The sequence below is a fragment of the Triticum urartu genome, chromosome 2A, assembly GCF_056163025.1.
Source record: "Triticum urartu cultivar PI428250 chromosome 2A, HENAU_Tu73, whole genome shotgun sequence".
NCBI lineage: Eukaryota > Viridiplantae > Streptophyta > Magnoliopsida > Poales > Poaceae > Triticum > Triticum urartu.
The window spans coordinates 111,280,371-111,301,272 of NC_141874.1; the positions used below are offsets into that span (position 1 = coordinate 111,280,371).

The 20,902-nt window shown below is 47.0% G+C and overlaps 1 protein-coding gene across 1 annotated transcript; it reads right to left on the bottom strand.

Moving 5' to 3' along the window:
• Nucleotides 1–1,792: 1,792 nt before the first annotated feature.
• On the bottom strand, nt 1,793–3,615 carry LOC147984162 (uncharacterized). The gene is made up of 3 exons (XM_087540992.1): nt 3,244–3,615; nt 3,003–3,141; nt 1,793–2,850 (listed from the first exon to the last, which is right to left on the bottom strand). Exons 1-3 carry the CDS (start codon nt 3,613–3,615, stop codon nt 1,793–1,795), a joined length of 1,569 nt encoding a protein of 522 aa, XP_087397118.1.
• Between the last annotated feature and the right edge of the window lie 17,287 nt (nt 3,616–20,902).

Here is a 20,902-nt window from a genome sequence, read left to right on the forward strand (position 1 = left end):
TTTCTACTATTTCTTCTCAGTGCATCTTTTGCATACATTATTTTTTTAAGCTAAACTTCATTGCTAAGTATGTTACTATACGATGTTCTTCAACAGGGACTCCTGATGAATGTTGTGCCTGATTGGATCGAGACTAAAGGTACCATGCATATTGTTAGCTTACGGCCAAGATATCCTACAATGCACTTTAGTGCATTCGGGATTTCTAATAGCGAGGAATGCTTAATAGTAAAAGACTTTAGCAAAATTGTGAACGATCACAGAGAAGTACTAGGGGGCAGCAATCAGAAGCGCAACCCACGATTAGGAGACAGGTTCATCTGCATGCTCCAATATGATGAATCGGCAAAGCTATACATGTTCTATGCTATTTTACCTGAGAGAGAGCAGAAGGAGTGATTAATTAGCTAGTTCATGCTCTTAGTACTTGTCCTCTCATGTCCGTGTTTTTCGTCCTGAACTTAATCCCAAACAGTGATTTGCTTTTGTGGTGTTATGAACGCTTATAATATCATTACCATGTTGAACTCGATGATATCTTTGCTATGAAAATCGTTGGTGATGATATATATGATGCAAGAGTTTTTATATTAACTAATATGATGATGATGATGAGTTATTATATCATTTATGAAAGAAATTGCATATTAGTTTCAACTGGATGGATTCTAGCTAAGAGATCAAGTATATATATGCCATATCCATATTACCTCGATCACTTAAGTAGGTGATCAAGTATATATAATATGGATATGACATATACTTGATGACTTAGCTAGGATCCACACGTATCCAGTCAAACTAATCACCTAATGATTTAACAACTCATTATAATGTAAAACAATCACTAAATTAAATTGAAAACACATAATTAAAGTAAAAAACCAAAACACACCAAAACATTTAGTACCAGTTGGTGTTACCAACCGATACTAATGTCCTACGCGCCCACGGAGCTGGCTCGTGCCACGTGTTTGCCCTTTAGCACCGGTTCGTGCTGAACCGGTACTAAAGGGGGGGCTTTAGTGCCCACACATTAGTGCCGGTTATGGAACCGGCACTAAAGGGCCTTACGAACCGGTGCTATTGCCCGGTTCTGCACTAGTGAAAAGGGATGGGTCCGAACGTACTTGGTCGTCGCATGATGTGAGCCTAGCAAAACCTTGTAGTCCATAAGCGTCAAGGTGAGTAAGGAAAGAATTGTGTATTGGCCATGTTTTCTTTATGGTTCGAAGTCTGAAAGGCCGATAATCATGCTTAGTATTTGATTTCAAAAATAGGTGGCAACGGTGGCCGGCGTCATGGGGCCCCTGCAAAAGCACTGGCACTTCACCCATAACCTGCACACAAACATACAAATATAAATTACGAGGAAGACAGAAATACAAATGCAAATCAAAATTAACTTAAAAATACAAAGAGATATGATTTACATTAATTATCTAAAGTTAACATCAGGAGTACAATAATACAAAGAGATTCAATTTAAATTTAATATAAGTACACATAATGAGTAGAAATATAAATAGACATGGCGAGTACATATATATCAACATCATGCGTTGTTGTTGGCTCGATACGGGCAGTCTCTGCGTGAATGTCTAGGACACCTGCAAACGCGGCATCGCCTTGGTTCTCCCATCTGGCTATGGTCCATGTCATTGCGATGACGCCTAGACTGACATCGTCCCTTTGCGGTTTTCATCAAGTCGGCGTTCGGAACCCATTTCGGCCCATTTGGCCACAACATTTTGTAGTTCATATCAATGCCCCAAGCCCAGAACTCACCGTTTCAAGTGTTGTACAGATTGTACATGTTGAAGTACGGCGATATGTATGGCTCGACGCTGATTTTTTGATCAGCAGCCGCCCGAAGCACATGACTGCAAGGGTAGCCCTCAAGCTTGGGCTTGTTACAAGTGCACTCACAGGAGGTTGAGCCAAGGGTGACAGCTTGCTTTTTTGATCCTCTGTGGTGACCCTTAACGTACTTGGCTCGCACATTGACCTCCCACTTATTCCTAAATGCGTCCACTTTCTTGCAGCCATGACTTTGGGAATTTTTTGCTTTCTTGTCCAGATGTCTTTGCATCTTCTCGGACCATGGCTTGTTCAATTCAACTTGTGCTTTGGCGACGGTGACCCTGTCTGCAAAGTATGATAGGGTCCGGTTCCAAGTTTCTTCAATTAGGGCTGTGATAGGCAGTGCTCGCACCCCTTTAAGAACACCATTGTACACCTCTGACATGTTGCTGGTCATTATTCCATACCGAGCCCCGGTGTCGTGAGCCTGCGCCCACTTGTCCAAATGAGGGCAATTCTCGCGGATCCACTGGCTCAAATTTATGGGCGTCCTACGACCCCTCCTGTCTTCTCTCTGCGGCAAGGCCGCGCGGTCGATCTCACCATTGATACCTGACCAGATCACATTCATTTTGGCTTCAGTTTTTTGCATGCACGTCCTCTTGAATAACTTGAACCAATTCCTGTTTTTGAATTTGGAGTAAAAGTTTGCTGCCAAATGCCTCATGCACCACCTTCCATCTAGATCGGGCCAGCCCCACTCTTCTTCCGACGCCTTAATTATTTCAAGAGCGCTTAATAATCCAGTGTTGCGATCAGAGATGATGCAAACACCTTTACGCTCTTTCACGACACCAATCTTCACGCAGCTCAGGAACCACAACCAGCTATCTTTGTTCTCGCTCTCGACCAATGCATATGCAATAGGAAGAAGCTGATTATTTGCATCCGCTGCAATTGCCACCAATAGTGTGCCCTTGTACTTTTCAGTGAGAAAGGTACCATCAACTGATATACCGGGCGACAGTGCCTGAAGGCTTGTATAGTCTGGGCGAATGCCCAGAATAAGCGGTCCAGGATTAGCTCATCCAGGTTCATTGGGTTTGGACGTTCTCTCCGCCAAACTTGAGTCCCCCTATTAACACTTGCTATTTGATGAAGCATTCTAGGGGCATAAGAATATGCCTCCTCATAGGTACCATACAAGTTCTTGAATATATTTTCCTTCGCACGCCTAGCCTTGCTGTAGCTAACAGGGAATCCAATTAGATCCCCTGCATCTTTTTGCAGAGCCCTAACACTAATGTTGAGACTTCCCTGCACAATTGTTTCCATCGTCTGTGCCACATATTTTGCTGTCACATTGCAGTGATCTGAAAGAGTCCCAGTTTGCTCACAGGTATGCTCCACTATTTTTGTGATATGCCATGACTGACATACCCCAGGCTTCAGTCTAGCGAGAACTATTCCGCGGCAACCTTTCGCGGTGTGGATGCATATGACCTTCAGCTCTTTTTTATCAGACTGCTTCACTCTATGCTGGTGGTGGATGCTGATTGCATACCTACCCATTGCCTGGTAAGCAGACTTCTTGTCTGGGAAAACTTGCCCAACCTCCAGGCTCCCCGCTCCTAGGCCAGAAGCAGAGTGAAATTCTTTGGTGATGCTCATATTCTGTAAAAACCCAGGTTGCAGTGCCGCCGCGACCGCCCTCTGAGGAGGAACATCTTCTTCTTCGCTTGACTCCGAAGACGCAGAAGAATGATCATCATCATCTAGCACCTCCGGCAATCCCTCCACGTGTTCGCTCATGTCAACGGCCGCAGACCAATATCATGTGTCATACACAAGCTGGCCGCCCGTCGGTTCCGATGGGCCGACGCTAGGGGCTGATGTGATGGCCAACTCGACCTCACCACCCCTGCTACTGCATCCGGCAACATCAGTGACTGAAATGAAATCCACATACACCATCGGCTGACCATACATTGAGTTATTGGGATTGCTTGCAAACCTCATGTACGACCCCCACGACCGATCACCTGTGACCGGCCGCAAACCCCAACGGGCAACTGTCCCATCATTTCCTCCGTCAACGACGAAGGCCTCCATTGTCATTTTTCCCCCTGCATCCCTGGGCCGAACACCTCTCGGATGCACCTTCTAACTGCTGCGTAACCCACGTTGACCATGTCTCTCACTACAACTGTAGTCGACTCGCACAAGGACACATCCACCCCCAATGGACCGTCGCGTAAGACGTTCCCATAGTACACTACTAAATTTTCCATAGTACCTAACCAACATACATGTTTACATTGCAAACAATTAGTAACAGACATTTAGTAGTAGTACGATGACAACATTTACATATCATACGACTAAAATAATAATCGTATTTTCATTACAAATATTCGGTTTGTTTCTAGAATCATTTGCTTAGGCTTTCCGGGGTTGTTTGGTTAACGGGTATTTAGAGATCTGATTTTTCTCAAACTCGTCTACTAGCGTCACAAACTAAAACTCTGTTTGCTTATCTCTAACTACCCCTAAAATATCCTAAACTGGTTCTCGTAACATGCAAAAACTGAGCTTTTGAAAAAACGACTATTAGTAAAAGCTAATTTTCCTACAACAAGTTATGACAAAACCGAGGGTAATTACTCGCTATCCAAACAACCACTAAACATAATAGTATGATAATAACATTTTAATATCATATGAGTAAAACATTTAATTTCTTCCGGCTTCATAATTTTTTTCATATCATACGATAACAATCATTTATTTACAAATAATAATATTTGCAGGGGCATGCACATTATTCACAACAGTACATCAATATAAAAAATATTAACAAAATTACGCTGTCATTTTATACCTTAGCTCCAATATGGATGTGCTTGCGAATGCAATTAAGAGTCCAAATAGTTCGAATAAATATCCGTCACCAGTACTATATGAATAGAGTCAACCTATTATCATATGAACATCAATATTAAACATGGATTTTTCTTTCTGCTATCAAAAGTATGAAAATAACACTTGCATGTATGTGGCCATCACCTCAAAAGGGACAGCGAAGATGGAAACACAATTTCTTCAATCACGTCATCTCCTCCTTGTTTGCTACTAAGATGAATTATTTTACCTAATTACATACATCATCAAGTACATTAGCACATATTCGTAACATATAAAATTTAGATTATTGCGACATAACAAAGTAGACCTACAGCCTCCTAACTATAGACTTATAAATAAACATACCACATGAAATAACATACCACATGCAATGAACAATTACAGTACAAGTGTTTCTTAATTACCGTATTAAGATTTCTTGCATGTCAATACTAATGGACGCACCTAACATTGATACAACATCTTCAACCTACTCTTCTAAAAAATATATTATAAATGCTACATCTGTCGTCTGAAATTATTTCTAACCTCTAATCACTAACATTGCATAGCTAATGATGAGCTAAAAGACTAACTAATTACCACCTTGCATGCACAAAAAAATCAATTTATTGCAAAGCTCATACCTTGATCTTCAACTTCGTAGTTCACTTCGCTAGGCAAATCGTACTCCTGAAGCTCTAAATGACTCCAAAAAGTGATGAAATAATGCCTAACAAAATAGATAACACATAGTTATGAACTAAACAAAAAGAGTAAAAACATCATGCATGCAAACGAAACCAACAAAAATGGATAGATCTTACCTTCGTCTATCTTTTCTTCAACTTCAACATATTCAAAATCGAACTCTAAATCGCCCTAAATCACGAGTGAATGTGCCTACTGAGTTTTTCTTTCTCTCTGTTCTTACACACTCAGAAGGTAGAAGAGGATGCCAGTGTGCTTGCGCACGGAGCAGAAGCATACTATATAAAAGGAAGAGGATCCCTGTAGTGTCGGCACAACAGGTTGCCGCAGCCTCGGATTCCCGCAGCGAGTGATTCCCGCAGTGCCATCGAATCTGCTGAAGCAATAATCAGCGAGATTCTCGCAGTGCCGTCGCACCCGCTGAGGCAAAAGAAACAAAAGCCAGAGTGATTCCCGCCCGTGAAATTCGTCGTCCTCCGCGTGTGGGAATCAGCCCAGTTAGCAACAGCGAGCCCGTGAAATTCGTCGTCGTTGCGCCTGGCAAAGCAACAAAAGTGTCATGCACGGGAATCAGCGCCTGAAAAAATGACGTGCACGGGAATCAGCGCCTGAAAAAGTGTCGCCGCGCGCGCCTGTCGGGCCGCATGCAGCGCTGCCGCCTCACCCGGTGGCGGCCGGGCCCGCTGTCTCGTCGCGCGCGCAGCAGGCCGTGTCGGCCGGGGAGCGACAGCGGCAGCAGAAGCCGCCTCACCCGTTGGCGGCAGGGCCCACCTGGCCCGGCCCGTTCCGTCGCGGCACACTGCACTGTACGAAGGCCGTTGTGCCCCGCGCGGCCGCCTCCTGCGGTGGCGGCAGTGGCGGAGCCACCTCCCGGCTACCCGGGGCAGCTGCCCGGGCTCAGCCATGCACTCTAGTTTGAATAATAGCAGTAAATGGAGAGCTAATCACCATATTATAGGGGCAAACAACTGATAGACAGCAGCTCCGTGTATTTTGCCCCGGCTCGCCGGCCGAGCTGGCTCCGCCACTGGGTGGCGGCAGGGCCCGCCGCCTCATGGCGTGGCGGCAGGTGACACGTGTCGCCTGCCGTGCCTGCCGCCACTGGTGAGGGGGTCTCTTTTGTCAATTTCATCCGCAGGGGATCTTTTTTGGCAATTTCAGTGGACAGAGGGTCTCTTTCGACAAAAAATCACGCGTGAGTGGCCAATACTAGAGTACAACGGCACAACTGTAGTACAGTACGTACATGCAACTGCATGCACGCAGCGCTGGATCGCATGAGTCGCTGGCTCGATCTGTTTCTCTGCCAAAGAGAAGACAAAACTGTATTACTGTACTTGTATTTCGACAGGAACCTTCCAAGAAGCTTCTCTTGCACCTGAATCTTATCGCCGGTGCATGCATGTATCCGTACGGCACCAAATCAGGCAGTAGCCTGTGCGAGCTTAGGGTACGTGTCGTTTGTTTATTTCTGCTCGCTGGGTTGTCTGTGTGTCATGGCCGGTGCACTTGTTTATACTCCTACATGCTGAAGTACGTTCCTTTCGGGACAGAGACGACAGATAGTAACGTGACAAAACCTGCCCAAACTATCGGGGCCAAGCAAAGAAAGGTGATCGATCGAGACCTAGATGGGTCTCTTTTAGTAGTTTTATTATGGGTGGTGACAGCTGGTTTCGTGCCTACGCAATGATCTGTAGATAATAGGCACCGTGTACATTTATACCACAAAACACAGAGTATATACGGGTCGGTGCTAGAAAAGCCAGCATGATTCGATGGAGCACTCTTTATATAAAAGGGTGCTTGGATATGTTTTAGTCTCATGACTAAAAGTAGTGGGACTAAAATTTGCTAGCCTCACCCATGCTTGGATCCAAATACTAAAGAGACTAAAATCAAATTAATGAGCATTTATTATCCTCCAAACCCTTCAATCCAGAACTCGCATGTGTTAAAGAGAGGAGTTAAATGAGAAGAGAGAGGACTAATCCACATTTTAGTAGGGGTACCTTGACTAAAACATTTTAGTCTCAAGACTAGTTTTAGTCCCTCTTTAGTCAGAGATGCTTGGAACTTTAGCCTCTTAAAGAAACTATTTTAGTCAGACTAAAATAAGTCCCTTGGATCCAAGCACCCTCTAAGAGTAAAGAGTGCGTACTAGCAATAACAAAGATCGATCCACCAAATAATTGGTGATGATATGACCTACTGTAGCAGTGAATGCAGTCGAGCTGTGCAATTATCCGTGCGGGTGCGTGGCATATCTGTAATGAGGCTGTATCACTGTACAAGTGTACATACATAGTATGGCTCTGGCCTCTGGGTACGAATTGTTTATGAGAGTTCGTCCAGCTTGATGCTGTCGTTGGTGTGGTCTTCTCTGGTGGCCAGTTGTTCCGGCAAGATGGGCACAGTCTGGGCGCATCGTCCTTGCACTTGCAGCGCCGACGAGTTCAGGTGCCTCCCACGGTATCTCGCGGGATCTTTACTGGCGCAGGACTTCGTGAAGCCGCATCATCCTCCACGTCGCACGCGCATTCCTATATTTTCTGGGCCAGAGTGTAGGCGCCGTATATTGAAGACTGACATATGAGCCTCTCTGATCAGTAATACTAAAAAGTTGCCAATGCAAAAAAGAGTAATAGGAAATTGTCTGGTTCTTGCCGAAGCTAATGATTTTTTTAGAGACAAAAAAACCAGCTATTCTCATGTGAAAATCCCGGATGAAAAGTGTTGCTCAACCTGGCGGTCAAACAACGACTTTTATGCTTCTAAAAGTTTTGGTTTCTAGCCGGTGATGATTTAGCATCTCTTTTCAGCTGGAAACAAACCATTCCAGACAAGGTACTAGGTGTGGATGCAAGGTCGGTACTTGACCCGTGCTCGCGGTGGTCAAAACCCAAGAAGCAGATGTGTACTAGATGGGTCGGCCACCTTTGCAGGTATTATGATGAGTTTGAGCCTGTGAGTGAGCACATGCACGCAGAAGAGAAACAGCAGATCCGAGCTGGTGTTGGATTCAAGGGGCAGGGTTGAACAAGTCAAAGCCCTCGATCGTCCCCAAGATAAAGGACGAATGTACGACCGACCAGCGACGTACTAGTACTGTATGGTGCTACAGTCGTGCAGATGCTCCATCTGGCTACAGGCGCAGCTGGACATCACATTGGATACCCATCCCCGTAGAAAGAGTTCGCCGGGATTTCCCGAATCTGATTCCTGGTAATTTAATGGACCTGGACATGTTTCCGGAATCTTGGGGAGACTGAGACTTTGTTAAGTTCAAGATATTTGAAAGAGAGCCGAGCTCACATGACTCATGAACTGAAAAAATAAATTGGATTTCATAGACAACAGATATGTTTGTGCTCTTTTTTAAATACGGTACAGCAGCATATGTCTACAGTCACGTACATACACACACTCATATGAAGCACGCCCGCACAATCTAACCCTATGAGCACCTCCGAGATGCTGAGCCGACATCATATTTTAAAATTGACGAAGTCACCACATGTGTCTCGTAGTCGACGGCAACATCTCCTCCATTGAACGAACCTCGACATAAATCTTGAAATAAGTGCAGGAAATGCAAGTGACAGTGTCAAGTTTAGGACTTCGAACCCTGGTGGGCTGGTTCCATCACAAAGAACCTAACCCCTAACCATATGAGTTACGCCCAGTTCGCGCATGCTTGTGTCTTCTAACTGCATGCAAAATTTCATGGAGAACCCCTGTAAAAACAAGTTTCATGGAGAAAAGACATGTATTTTGGTCTGGGCGAAAAGGAAAACATAACCAATATTCCAAAAGGAAGCTTCTTAGAGCACAATTTTTCTCTCAGACCAATAAGTGTGCTTTTAAATCAAGAAACATGACGTTTCTTGACGAATAACTAGATGAAGTTAGAAGACATGAACTTGTTTGTTTCCAATTCTTTTTTAAATTTTATTGTTGACAAGGAACTATGTGAGCTCTGAAGCCAAAACACCTTCTCCAAGATTGAGTGAATATTTGGATTGGTGACAAGGAAAATAATGATCCTAACATGGGTTACGAATTACGATCCATTGTAAAAAATAAAAGCAAATATCACCTTCCGTATTTTGGAAATAATGTAAAAGAATGTGCATGTAGAGAATAGCTACACTCATGCCCATGTAAATTTTGGGTAAAATAAAATTGTTAATGACCCATGCAAATTTGGCATAGAAATATTTGCATATTAATCTAAGTAGAATGATCAGTTAGCCTATTAGCCTATCTGTTGAAGACTACCTCATGTTAAGATTTTTGCACAACTCACTTAAACGGTCATATGTTCTAACTTAAAGTTTACATTGACATATCTAACATCATATTTGTTCTTCATAATATTTCGTAACTTGCTGATATTATTATTTTTTCCTTCTGAACTTGAAAAAAATGCACATCATCATAGAGAGAATTAGGATACCTTATATTTACAACCTGTTCAATAGATTGTGTGTACTTCCTGATGTAGAGCCTAGAAGATCGATGAAAATCTTCCTTACCGAACTCGTATTTGCCAAATTTCAAAAGCGGGGAATATTCAAGCGATGGTTTTAGAAAGATGATCATATGTGCAACTCCATGCATCGTCTTTAACCCATTTCTTATTCTTGTATAACTCTTGCTTTCTACTTCTTCGTGGTACCCAAGCAAAACCTCTAAAATTTTCTTGAGAGTGTGGTCTATGAAAATTAGTCTGGTGAATACATAATACCTCAGTTCCCATTGTTTTTCTTCTTGTAGTATTTGGATCATCCTATATAGGTCTTTTTTTAAAAGGGGCATAACCCTCGGCCTCTACATCAGAACGTGCTAGCTCCGCCTCGACACCGGGCGCACAGGGGTGCTGTCGCGTCTCGGCCAGAGATACCCTCGCGGAGAGAGGATGAGAGCCCACCATCCGCCGTCCGTCGGGCGAGCTTCGCTCACCGGCCTCCCCCGGCGTTGGTGGGGAAGCAGGGGGGAGGGAGGGTCAGGTGAACCGAGCCGCCCCTGGAGGCGACTCAATTAAGATATAAAATTCAAATAAATAAATTAAGATGAATATGCACTATTATCTTGTTGCAGCCATGGTTGTTTGGGTTGTGGCTTCTTCTTGGGCATAACATACGTGACCTGCTCCTTATCTCAGTCTGCGGTTGCTGAACTCTGATTTATTTTCTTTTTTACAAGAAAAAACGGAGGAGGACCCCCGGCCTCTGCATCTGGACGATGCATGCAGCCACTTTATTAATTATTCATGCAAGACCTTACAAAGTTATACAGCAGTAAGACTAAAGCCACCGTCTAGGCAACATCTGTCGCTACTCCTGTCCAGTTGATATAGAGATGCTGATAGTCTGGGCCTAATACCAAACAGACCTCGCAGGCAAACTATTATCTAAGACCTGAGGTCCCAACCAGAACGCCTGGCGGGTATGGACCACCAACCAGTCCAACGCACTTCTCAACCAGAACGCCTGCTGGGTATGAGGCCGCTGCAGCCACCTGCCACCAATCCATCTTCAGTGATGTACTGTTGCATCAACCTTGCCCGGTCTTGTTGCCATCGACACCACCACGACGTCAGACAGCGCCACCTCCCTGCGCGAGTCCATCTCCGCGCATTAGACGTCGAGTCTCCACGGCGCCATGCTGACGAGATCCGCCGCCATCAATGTGTAAGCTGAAGCACCGCTCCACCAAAAAGCCTTCCCGCTGGTCCTTCGGTCCGTGTACACCTCCACGAATGACGCCCCCAAGAGGGAAACGACATCATAGCGCCGGCGTCATCTGATCTACTGATTTAGGTTTTCCTTGCAGGTAGCATAGAGTGGCCTTGAACTTCTCCACGGCGATGCCTTCAATAAGGGAACGACGCAGACAGCGCCGCCACCGCCAGCCTTGGCAGCTAGCCGAGAGCAGGTTTTCATCCAGATCTGTTCGAAGATCCTCCCTCAAACATCTCATGCACGGACTGCCGCCATCTCTACCGGGGACTGGATGAAAGGAATCCAGGCTGCAGCCGCCTGACCGGCCATGGCACCACCACGGTGCCTATAGCCGACGCCGTCAGGCCCACCACGCTCGCCAGTAGATGCACACCGGAACCGTCGGCCCTCCCGGGCCCATTTGGGCAAGACCAGATCGGCGATCTCGACGGCCACCACAGGGGCAACTCCGCCGCGGGGAGGTTGCGCCTCCGCTGACGCCGCCGTCACGCATGCCGCAGGGATCCCGCCGCTCCTTGCCACCGGATCTCCGTCGAACGATGCGCCGCCGCCGCCCGGGAAAAACGTCTCCACCGTGCGAGGGATAAGGCCCCGCCGCCGCCATCCTAGGCCAGGCTTCGCTGGTGAGACCTCAAGCGGCGGCTGTTGGTGTCAAAACCGGCGGATCTCGGGTAGGGGGTCCCAAACTGTGCGTCTAAGGTTGATGGTAACAGAAGACAGGGAACAGGATGTTTACCCAAGTTTGAGCCCTCACTATGGAGGTAGTACCCTACTTCTTGCTTGATTGATCTTGATGAATATGAGTATTACAAGAGTTGATCTACCTCGAGATCGTAATGGCTAAAACCCTAGAAGTCTAGCCTATGTGATTATTGTAAGGGCATATTTATCCCTAAGGTGTTTTGGTGATTGATGACAATGCTTTTGCGGACTAATCGTGTTCCTTGAGTTTCCCAGACGTTTCATCGCTAGGCACAAGACGTTTTGGTGCCCCTCGAAGACTGTTGAAGACGACATTTTTTCTATGTTTCTTTTTGGTGGATTTGAGTCATAGGAAAGCCGTACTATTAAGAGGGGGTCCATGTCGGAAAGGTTTGGGTGGAATCATCACGTACACGTTTTCCTCCTTGTCCCCTCCTTTCCCCTGCACATTGGAGCATCCTCCGTTGATCCTCTTTTCCTTGTCCTGGCTGCTGTTGTTGGGCTTGCGGTAGTACTGCTCCTTGTTGAGCGGTAGTACCGCAGGCACCCGCGGTAGTACCGCACCTCGGTGCAGTAGTACCGCAGGTGCCCACGGTAGTACCTCTGGAGCCGCAGCTGGTAGGTGGATAACGGTTGGATATTCGTCCTAAGGTATAAAAGGGGTGTCTTCTTCCTCTAGTTGACCACCTCTTCCAACCCTAAGCTCCATTGTTGCTCCAAGCTCCATTTTCGTCCGATCTCACTCCCTAGCCAATCAAACTTGTTGATTTGCTCGGGTGTGGTTGAGAAGGCCCCGATCTACACTTCCACCAAGAGAAATTTGATTCCCCCCACTAATCCCTTGCGGATCTTGTTACTCTTGGGTGTTTGAGCATCCTAGACGGTTGAGGTCACCGCGGAGCCATAGTCCATTATAGTGAAGCTTCGTGGTGTCGTTGGGAGCCTCCAATTGAGTTGTGGAGATTGCCCCAACCTTGTTTGTAAAGGTTCGGTCACCGCCTCCAAGGGCACCAATAGTGGAATCACGGCATCTCGCATTGTGTGAGGGCGTGAGGAGAATAGTGGCCCTAGTGGCTTCTTGGGGAGCATTGTGCCTCCACACCGCTCCAACGGAGACGTACTTCCCCTCAAAGGGAAGGAACTTCGGTAACACATCCTCGTCTCCACTGGCTCCACTCTTGGTTATCTCGTGCCTTTACTTGTGCAAGCTTATTTGTGATATATCTCTTGCTTGCTTGTGTTCCTATCTTTGTTGCATCATATAGGTTGCTCACCTAGTTGCATATCTAGACAACCTACTTTGATGCAAAGTTTAAATTTTTAAAGAAAAGCGAAAAATTGTTAGTTGCCTATTCACCCCCCCTCTAGTCAACCATATCGATCCTTTCAATTGGTATCAGAGGATCATCTCTTTATTAAGGACTTTATCGTCCGAAGAGTATGGTTGACGTCGTAGAATGTGAGGAGGAGAACTCCGGTGCAAATCCGGTATCTTCTACGGGAGATGTGGGAACCGCGGTCTCTCGTGAGGAGTTCAATGTGGCGTTGGACACATTGAAAACCTCCATGACGACCGAGGTCAAAAGCATGTTTAAAGATTTCTTAAAAGAGCTTAAACTTTCCACCGCACCGTTGAAAGTGGCTGATCCCGCCAACAAGGTGACGGATGCTACCTCCGACAAGGGGGAAGCTACTAGCGAGAAAGCCCTTCCTACTAGTGGTAAGAGTGGCACCGGCATCTTTGCCCATGTGGAACCTCCACTTGTCTATGGTGGACCTCTCCCTTCCACTCATTTGAATCATGCCGGGCCGGCCCCTAAGATTGAGAAGAATGTTGAATTTGACTCTTGGGTCTATCGTTTTAAGCGTCATTTAAATCATGTGAACACTAGCCTTTGGAGAATCATTGAAGAAGGTTTCTATCCGCATGACCGAAGCAACTTCACTCCTAGAGAAGCCGTGGATAATCAATTCAATGAGAATGCTCTCTTCATCATTCAAGAAGCTATCCCACCCGAAGACCTTCCTCATCTCCGGCCTTACTCCTTGGCCAAAGATGCTTGGCGCCAAGTGGTTTCCCTCTACCGGGGAAGCGCAAGCATTCAACGCTCCAACTATGAAGTGGTGCAAGATGAAGCCGATGAGTTTGCAATGAAAGAAGATGAAGAACCTCGTGAGCTTTATCGGAGGGTAACCAAACTCGCGGTCTCACTCCGAGATCATGTAAGCAAGGACACGGATGATAATTGGATCAAGCGCAAATTCCTCAAGGCAATGATGCCCTACCACAAAGCCATGTCCTCCGTCATTCGTCAAAGGCCGGACTTCCACACCTTGTCCTCAAGTGATGTGTTGGATGAGTTCGTTGCTATGAGCATCTTGGACAAGACCGCCGACAATGCGGTACTTCGCTCTCAAAGAGTAAAGAAACCCAACCTTGCTCTAAAGGCCAAGGTTAGTATGGAGGAAGAGGACGAAGAGGAAGAAGAGGAGAGTAACCTTGAAGATACGAAGTATGCCTATCATGAACACATGGCCCTTGCTTCAAGGCAATTTTGGAGCAAGAAAAACTCAAGGCCCAACTTCAACAAGAACATTTCAAGTGGCACAAAGGGCAAGCAACGAGTGAGGACTTGTTTCAATTGTGGCAATGTAAGTCACTTTGTTGTGGAGTTCCCTTATGAGAAGAGGGAAGACAATGGTGGCAAGCTCATCTGAAAGGACAAGGCCAAGTAGTTCCCCAACAAGAGCAATTTCACCAAGAAGACTCCTCTCAAGGCATTGGTGGTACAAGAAGAGTACAATGAGGATGATGACGATGATGAAGATGGTGAGTCGGTTGCCATGGCCTCCATTGCCATTGCGACAACTCCACGGGTGTCTCTCTTCGACTCACCCAATGAGAGCATCACCGCCAAGTGCCTCATGGCTAAAGCCACCAACAAGATAACCCCCAACATCAAAACTACCATCAGTAATCATCCCTCTTCGACGGATAGCATTGATGAACATGAGGGAAATAATGTGGAGGTGAATGAGTTTGAGGCCTTTATGGGTAAACTCAAGGGTAAATCCAAGAAGCACTTTGTTGCTCTCTTGGAACAACTTGGTGAAGCCAATGACATGATCGAGGCTCACGAAGATACCATCTCTAAGATGGGGGCATAGTCGTGACTATGCCGATGAGATTTCAGATCTTTCCAATTCTCTTGAGGAAGACCGTGGTCTTCGTTTGGCTCTTGAGGAGTCTCACAACGATGATCATGCTAAATTAAACAAAGATCTTGATCATGCACTTGTTGTTCCTCGTGTGCTAAACTCCGAGAAGGCAAAGCTTGGAGTTGATCTTGCTAGACTCAAAGAGGAGTTTGACATTCTCGACAAGGCTCACAAAGTCTTGAAGGGTGTTCATGCTACCCTCAAGGAGTCTCATGATCAACTCCAAGTGAAGCTAACCAAGGAGAAAGCCATTTTTCCTCGTATGGTGTTAATGGATAATGCAAATGCTACTAACCCTTGTTGTGAGCATGTGCATCTTATTGAGGAGAATGTTCAGTTGAAGGAGCAACTTGAGAAAGGCCTTGTGTCATGCATACAAGGTGAGAAGAACCTAAACGACCTTTTGAGAAATCAAAAGGGAATTGTGGCCAAGGAGGGGATTGCGTTCGCACCCAACCCCAAGAACAAGAAGAAGGATAACAAGACCAAACGACCTCCTCCTCTCAAGCAAACGTTTGTGAAGGAGGGAGAGAGTGCTTCCAAGGAGAAGAAGAACAATGCGAAGGGTGACGGTGTCAAAAAGGGAAATGTCACCCCTCCCAACAAAGCCGGCGACTTTAATCCTTCTTATGTGTTATGTCGTGCTAGTGATGGGCATGTCTATGCCAAATTTGTTGGTTCTTCTCATGAGTACATTGAATGGTCTATTTGGGTTCCCAAGACCCTTGTTACTAACATGAAAGGACCCATTACAAAATGGGTACCTAAAACCAAGCATTGATCTCTTGTAGGTTGTGACGCCCGGATAATTAAGCTACAGTGAACCTCGGCTAATGATGCCATGTCACCTCGATTTCTATTGCTAATCTCGCATTAGTTCGAAACCAATTCAAATTCAAATTCGAATTAAAGGCAAACATCAAAAGTTTTTAAATATTAAAAACCAAATGTTCGGGTTGTGCCAGTTAATGCATAGAAGGTTATGATGAAGAATCCACATTTTTAATAAATGCACTAAAAAGATTTAAACGGTAGCAAAAACATTATTTCAATGCCTTTGGTAATTTTATAAAACACTAAACTATTTTATTTTGGATTAAAACCTTTTGTGGCAGAGGGTTATTTTGAAACCTTATTTTAGGAGCTATAGTCATAATCTACTAAGTAAAAATAATGTGGAATTAAAATTTAAACAGAAAAAAAGTAAAAAGATAAGTAATAAAAGAGAACAAAACAAAACAAAAGCAGAACCCCCCCCCCATTTCCCCCCCAGGCCAACTGGCCCAGCTACCGACCAGCCCAGTTGGCCCAGCCGGTCGACCCCCACTTCCTCCATAACCCCCCGCTAGCCCAAACCCTAACCTAACCGCACCCGATCCCCCCCCCACGAACGAATCCCTCTCCTCCCTCTGTTCCTCCCGGTCTAGATCGGGGGAACTGCCCCCGACGCCGCCAGTTGCCGCCCGGCCGCGCCTCCGTCCTCCCCCGCGGAGTCACCTCGCTGGCGCCACCCCTCCGGGCCTCCGTCCTCTTCCTCCTGCACCGCGTCGTCTTCCCGAAGCTCCCCGCACGCTCCTCCATTGCGTTCGCCGTCGTCCGCCGCCGACCCCGTCTCTCCGTCGCCGGTCATCCCCGAGATCACTGCCCTTGACCCTACGCCCAATGGTGAGGCCCCCGGCCTCTTCCCCTCTGCCCTCCGCCCTCGCACGCCGTTAGCCACGACCACGTGTCGCCGCCACCCCGTGCCCACCGTGCGCAGCCACCGCGCCCGTCCGCGCTCACCCCAGCTCCCCCGCTCGCGCCCAACTTCGTCCGCCTTGCCGCAGCGCATGCCGCGCCTCGCCCCTGACTCGCTCGCCTGCTGCATCCTTGCTGCCTTCTGCCGCTACCCGTGCCTGCTGTTGCCGTTGTTGCCGCTGCGCCCCGCGCGTGCAGATGCCTGTGCTGCCACCGTCGACCCTGCCGGGGCTCCCAGCGCCCTGCGCCACCACTACCATGGCTCCCTGGAGCCGTCCGCCGTGGCCAGCCATCGCGCAGCATGCACGCTCACCACTGGCTGCGGTCGTTGCCTTGCGCCAGCGGCCGTCCTCGCCGGCCCCGTCCACGGCCCCTGCCCGCCGGTCGGCGCCGGCCGCCCCTGCTGCGACCGCTACGGTGCGCCCAGGCAGGCTGGCGCCCGCGCCCGTTTGCCCGCTTCGCCTAGCGCCCGCAACCTCCCCCTGGGCCACTTACATGCGGGCCCCCCGCGCCCTGAGACGATTTAAAAAATATTAATTAATTAATTAAAAATAAATAATAAGTAAATAAAAATGTTAATTAACTAATTAATTAATTAACTAAAATAGTTAACTTAATTAATCCTCATTAGGTTAATCTAATCACTAATTAACCTAATTAACTGTTAGTTAATTAAACAGAGTATGACGAACGGGACCCACCTGTCAGGTTGACCAGGTCAACTGCTGACGTCATGATGACGTCAGGAGGCACTATTTTGGGTAATGTTGATTTAATTAATTAAATAAATCCTAATAATGATTTAAATCTTTTAAAATTAATATAAAATAAACCATAGCTCGGATGGAAAAACTTGGTACATGAAAGTTACTCAGAACGACGAGACGAATCCGAATACGCAGTCCGTTTGACCGCCACATGTCCCTAGCACAACGAAAACGCAACTTTTCCTCTCCGGTTCATCTGTCTGAAAACGCGAAACACCGGGAATACTTTCCCGGATGTTTCCCCCCTTCGCCGGTATCACCTCCTACCGTGTTAGGGCATACCTAGCACCGCGTATTGCCATCTTATACTTTGATTGCTCTGTTATTTATTGTGTTCCCCTCCGTTACTTCTTTCCGTTAGACCCCAAGACTGCCGGCGACCCCCCAGTTCGACTACGGTGTTGACGACCCCTCTCTCTTTCCAGAGCAACCAGGCAAGCCCCCCCCCTTGATCACCAGATATCGCCTACTCTTCTCTATACTGCTTGCGTTGGAGTAGTGTAGCATGTTACTGCTTTCCGTTAATCCTATCCTGATGCATAGCCTGTCCTTGCTACTATTGTTGTTACCTTTACCTGCAATCCTAATGCTTAGTATAGGATGCTAGTTTATCATCAGTGGCCCTACACTCTTGTCCGTCTGCCATGCTAAACTACTGGGCCGTGATCACTTCGGGAGGTGATCACGGGCATATACTATATACTTTACAGTGTTACATTACATGTGGTACTGTTCGGAGATGGGGGCTGAAGGGGCAGGTGGCTCCATCCAGGTAGTGGTGGGCCTAAGTTCCCGACGGCCCCCGACTGTTACTTTGTGGTGGAGCGACAGGGCAGGTTGAGACCACCTAGGAGAGAGGTGGGTCTGGCCCTGGTCGGCGTTCGCGGATACTTAAACACGCTTAATGAGATCTTGGTATTTGATCTGGGTCTGGCCACTGGCTTATACGCACTAACCATCTACGCGGGGACAATTATGGGCACTCGACGTCGTGGTATCAGCCGAAGCCTTCATGACATCAGCGACTGAGCGGCGCGCGCCGGGTTGGACCGCGTAACGCAACTTCCTTTGTAATGGAGGTTGCTAGGTCTGCTCACCGGCCGCGTACACAATGTGCAGGTGTGCAATGGGCGATGGGCCCAGACCCCTGCTCCATAGGATTTAGACCGGCGTGCTGACCTCTCTGTTTTGCCTAGGTAGGGCTGCGACGTGTTGATCTTCCGAGGCCGGGCATGACCCAGAAAAGTGTGTTCGGACAAAGGGGATCGAGCGTGTTGGGAAATGTGGTGCACCCCTGTAGGGAAGTTGATCTATTCGAATAGCCGTGTCCCTCGGTAAAAGGACGACCCGAAGTTGTACCTTGACCTTATGACAACTAGAACCGGATACTTAATAAAACACACCCTTCCAAGTGCCAGATACAACCGGTGATCTCTCTCTCACAGGGCGACCAGGGGAGGATCATCGGTTAGGATTATGCTACACGATGTTACTTGCTGAACTTACCATCTACTCTCTTCTTCTGCTGCAAGATGGAGGTGGCCAGTAGCGTAGTCTTCGACAGGACTAGCTATCCCCCTCTTATTCCGGCATTCTGCAGTTCAGTCCACATATGATAGCCTTATTCCTTTTGATACCAATGCATACATATGTAGTGTAGCTCCTTGCTTGCGAGTACTTTGGATGAGTACTCACGGTTGCTTTGCTCCCTCTTTTCCCCCTTTCTATACCCGTTTGCTGCGACCAGACGATGGAGCCTAGGAGCCAGACGCCACCGTCGACGACGACTACTACTACTTGGGAGGTGCCTACTACTACGTGCAGCCCGCTGATGATGACCAGGAGTAGTTTAGGAGGATCCCAGGCAGGAGGCCCGCGCCTCTTTCGATTTGTATCCCAGTTTATGCTAGCCTTCTTAAGGCAAACTTGTTTAGCTTATGTCTGTACTCAGATATTGTTGTTCCCGCTGATTCGTCTATGATCGAGCTCTTGTATTCGAGCCCTCGAGGCCCATGGCTTGTAATATGATGCTTGTATGACTTATTTTATTTGTAGAGTTGTGTTGTGATATCTTCCCGTGAGTCCCTGATCTTGATCGTACATGTTTGCGTGTATGATTAGTGTACGATTGAATCGGGGGCGTCACATAGGTGTTTGCTTCCGGTGGGGGGTCATGGTTGCTCGATGGTGGAGCTACAAATCATATGACCGGAAGCAAGGACTTGGTGGTGGACGTGCATAAGATTCCATCTATTCCCACCAATGTCGAGTGGGGTGATGCCTCATCTTCTAAGGTATTGGGACTTGGCAAGGTTGTCATCTCTCATGATCTCGCGATCGAGAAGGTCATGCTTGTTGAGTCCCTTGCATACAATTTACTTTCCGTTCGTCAACTTGCAATCATGGGCTTTGCCACTTTCTTTGATATTGATACCGTGGCCCTCTTGTGGAGCAAGACTCTTAAAGTAGCCTTTGTTGGGCATGTCGAGAACGGTCTATATGTGATTAACTTTTCAGAGCGACCCACTAAGACCGCGACGTGCCTAATGGCTAAAGTTGACGTGGGATGGCTTTGGCATCGCCGTTTAGCCCATGTCAATATGAGATCTTTGCAAAGTCTTCTCAAGGGGGACCATGTCCGTGGACTAACAAATGTTAGTTTTGCTAAAGATCGTGCCTGCAGTGCTTGTATCGAAGGAAAGCTTCATGAGAAGGCTCACCCTCCCACGACTATCATTTACTCAAAGAGGCCTTTGGAGCTCCTTCACTTGGATCTCTTTGGGCCTCCATCCTTTGATAGTCTTGGGGGTAGGAAGTATTGCTTGGTGATTGTGGATGACTACTCAAGATATACTTGGATGTATTTCTTCAAGAGGAAGAGCGAGACCCAACAAACCATCATTGACTTTGCAAATGAAGCACAACGTCAACACAATGCAAAGATCTTGACAATAAGAAGTGAAAATGGCACCGAGTTCAAGAACTACACCTTGGATGAGTTTCTCAGTGATGAGGGGATCATGCATCAATATTCCGCACCTTACACCCCTTAACAAAATGGTGTTGCGGAGAGGAAGAAGGACGTTGATGGATGTGGCAAGGACCATGATGGCGGAGTTCAAGTCTCCATACAAATTTTGGGCCGAAGCCATCAACACCGCGTGTCATGCATCCAATCGGCTCTACCTCCGCAAGGGCTTGAACAAGACTCCATATGAGATACTCACCGGTAACAAGCCCAACCTTAAGTACTTTCGGGTGTAAGTGTTTCATTCTCAAGAAAGATGTTCGGTTGTCTAAATTTGAGGCTAG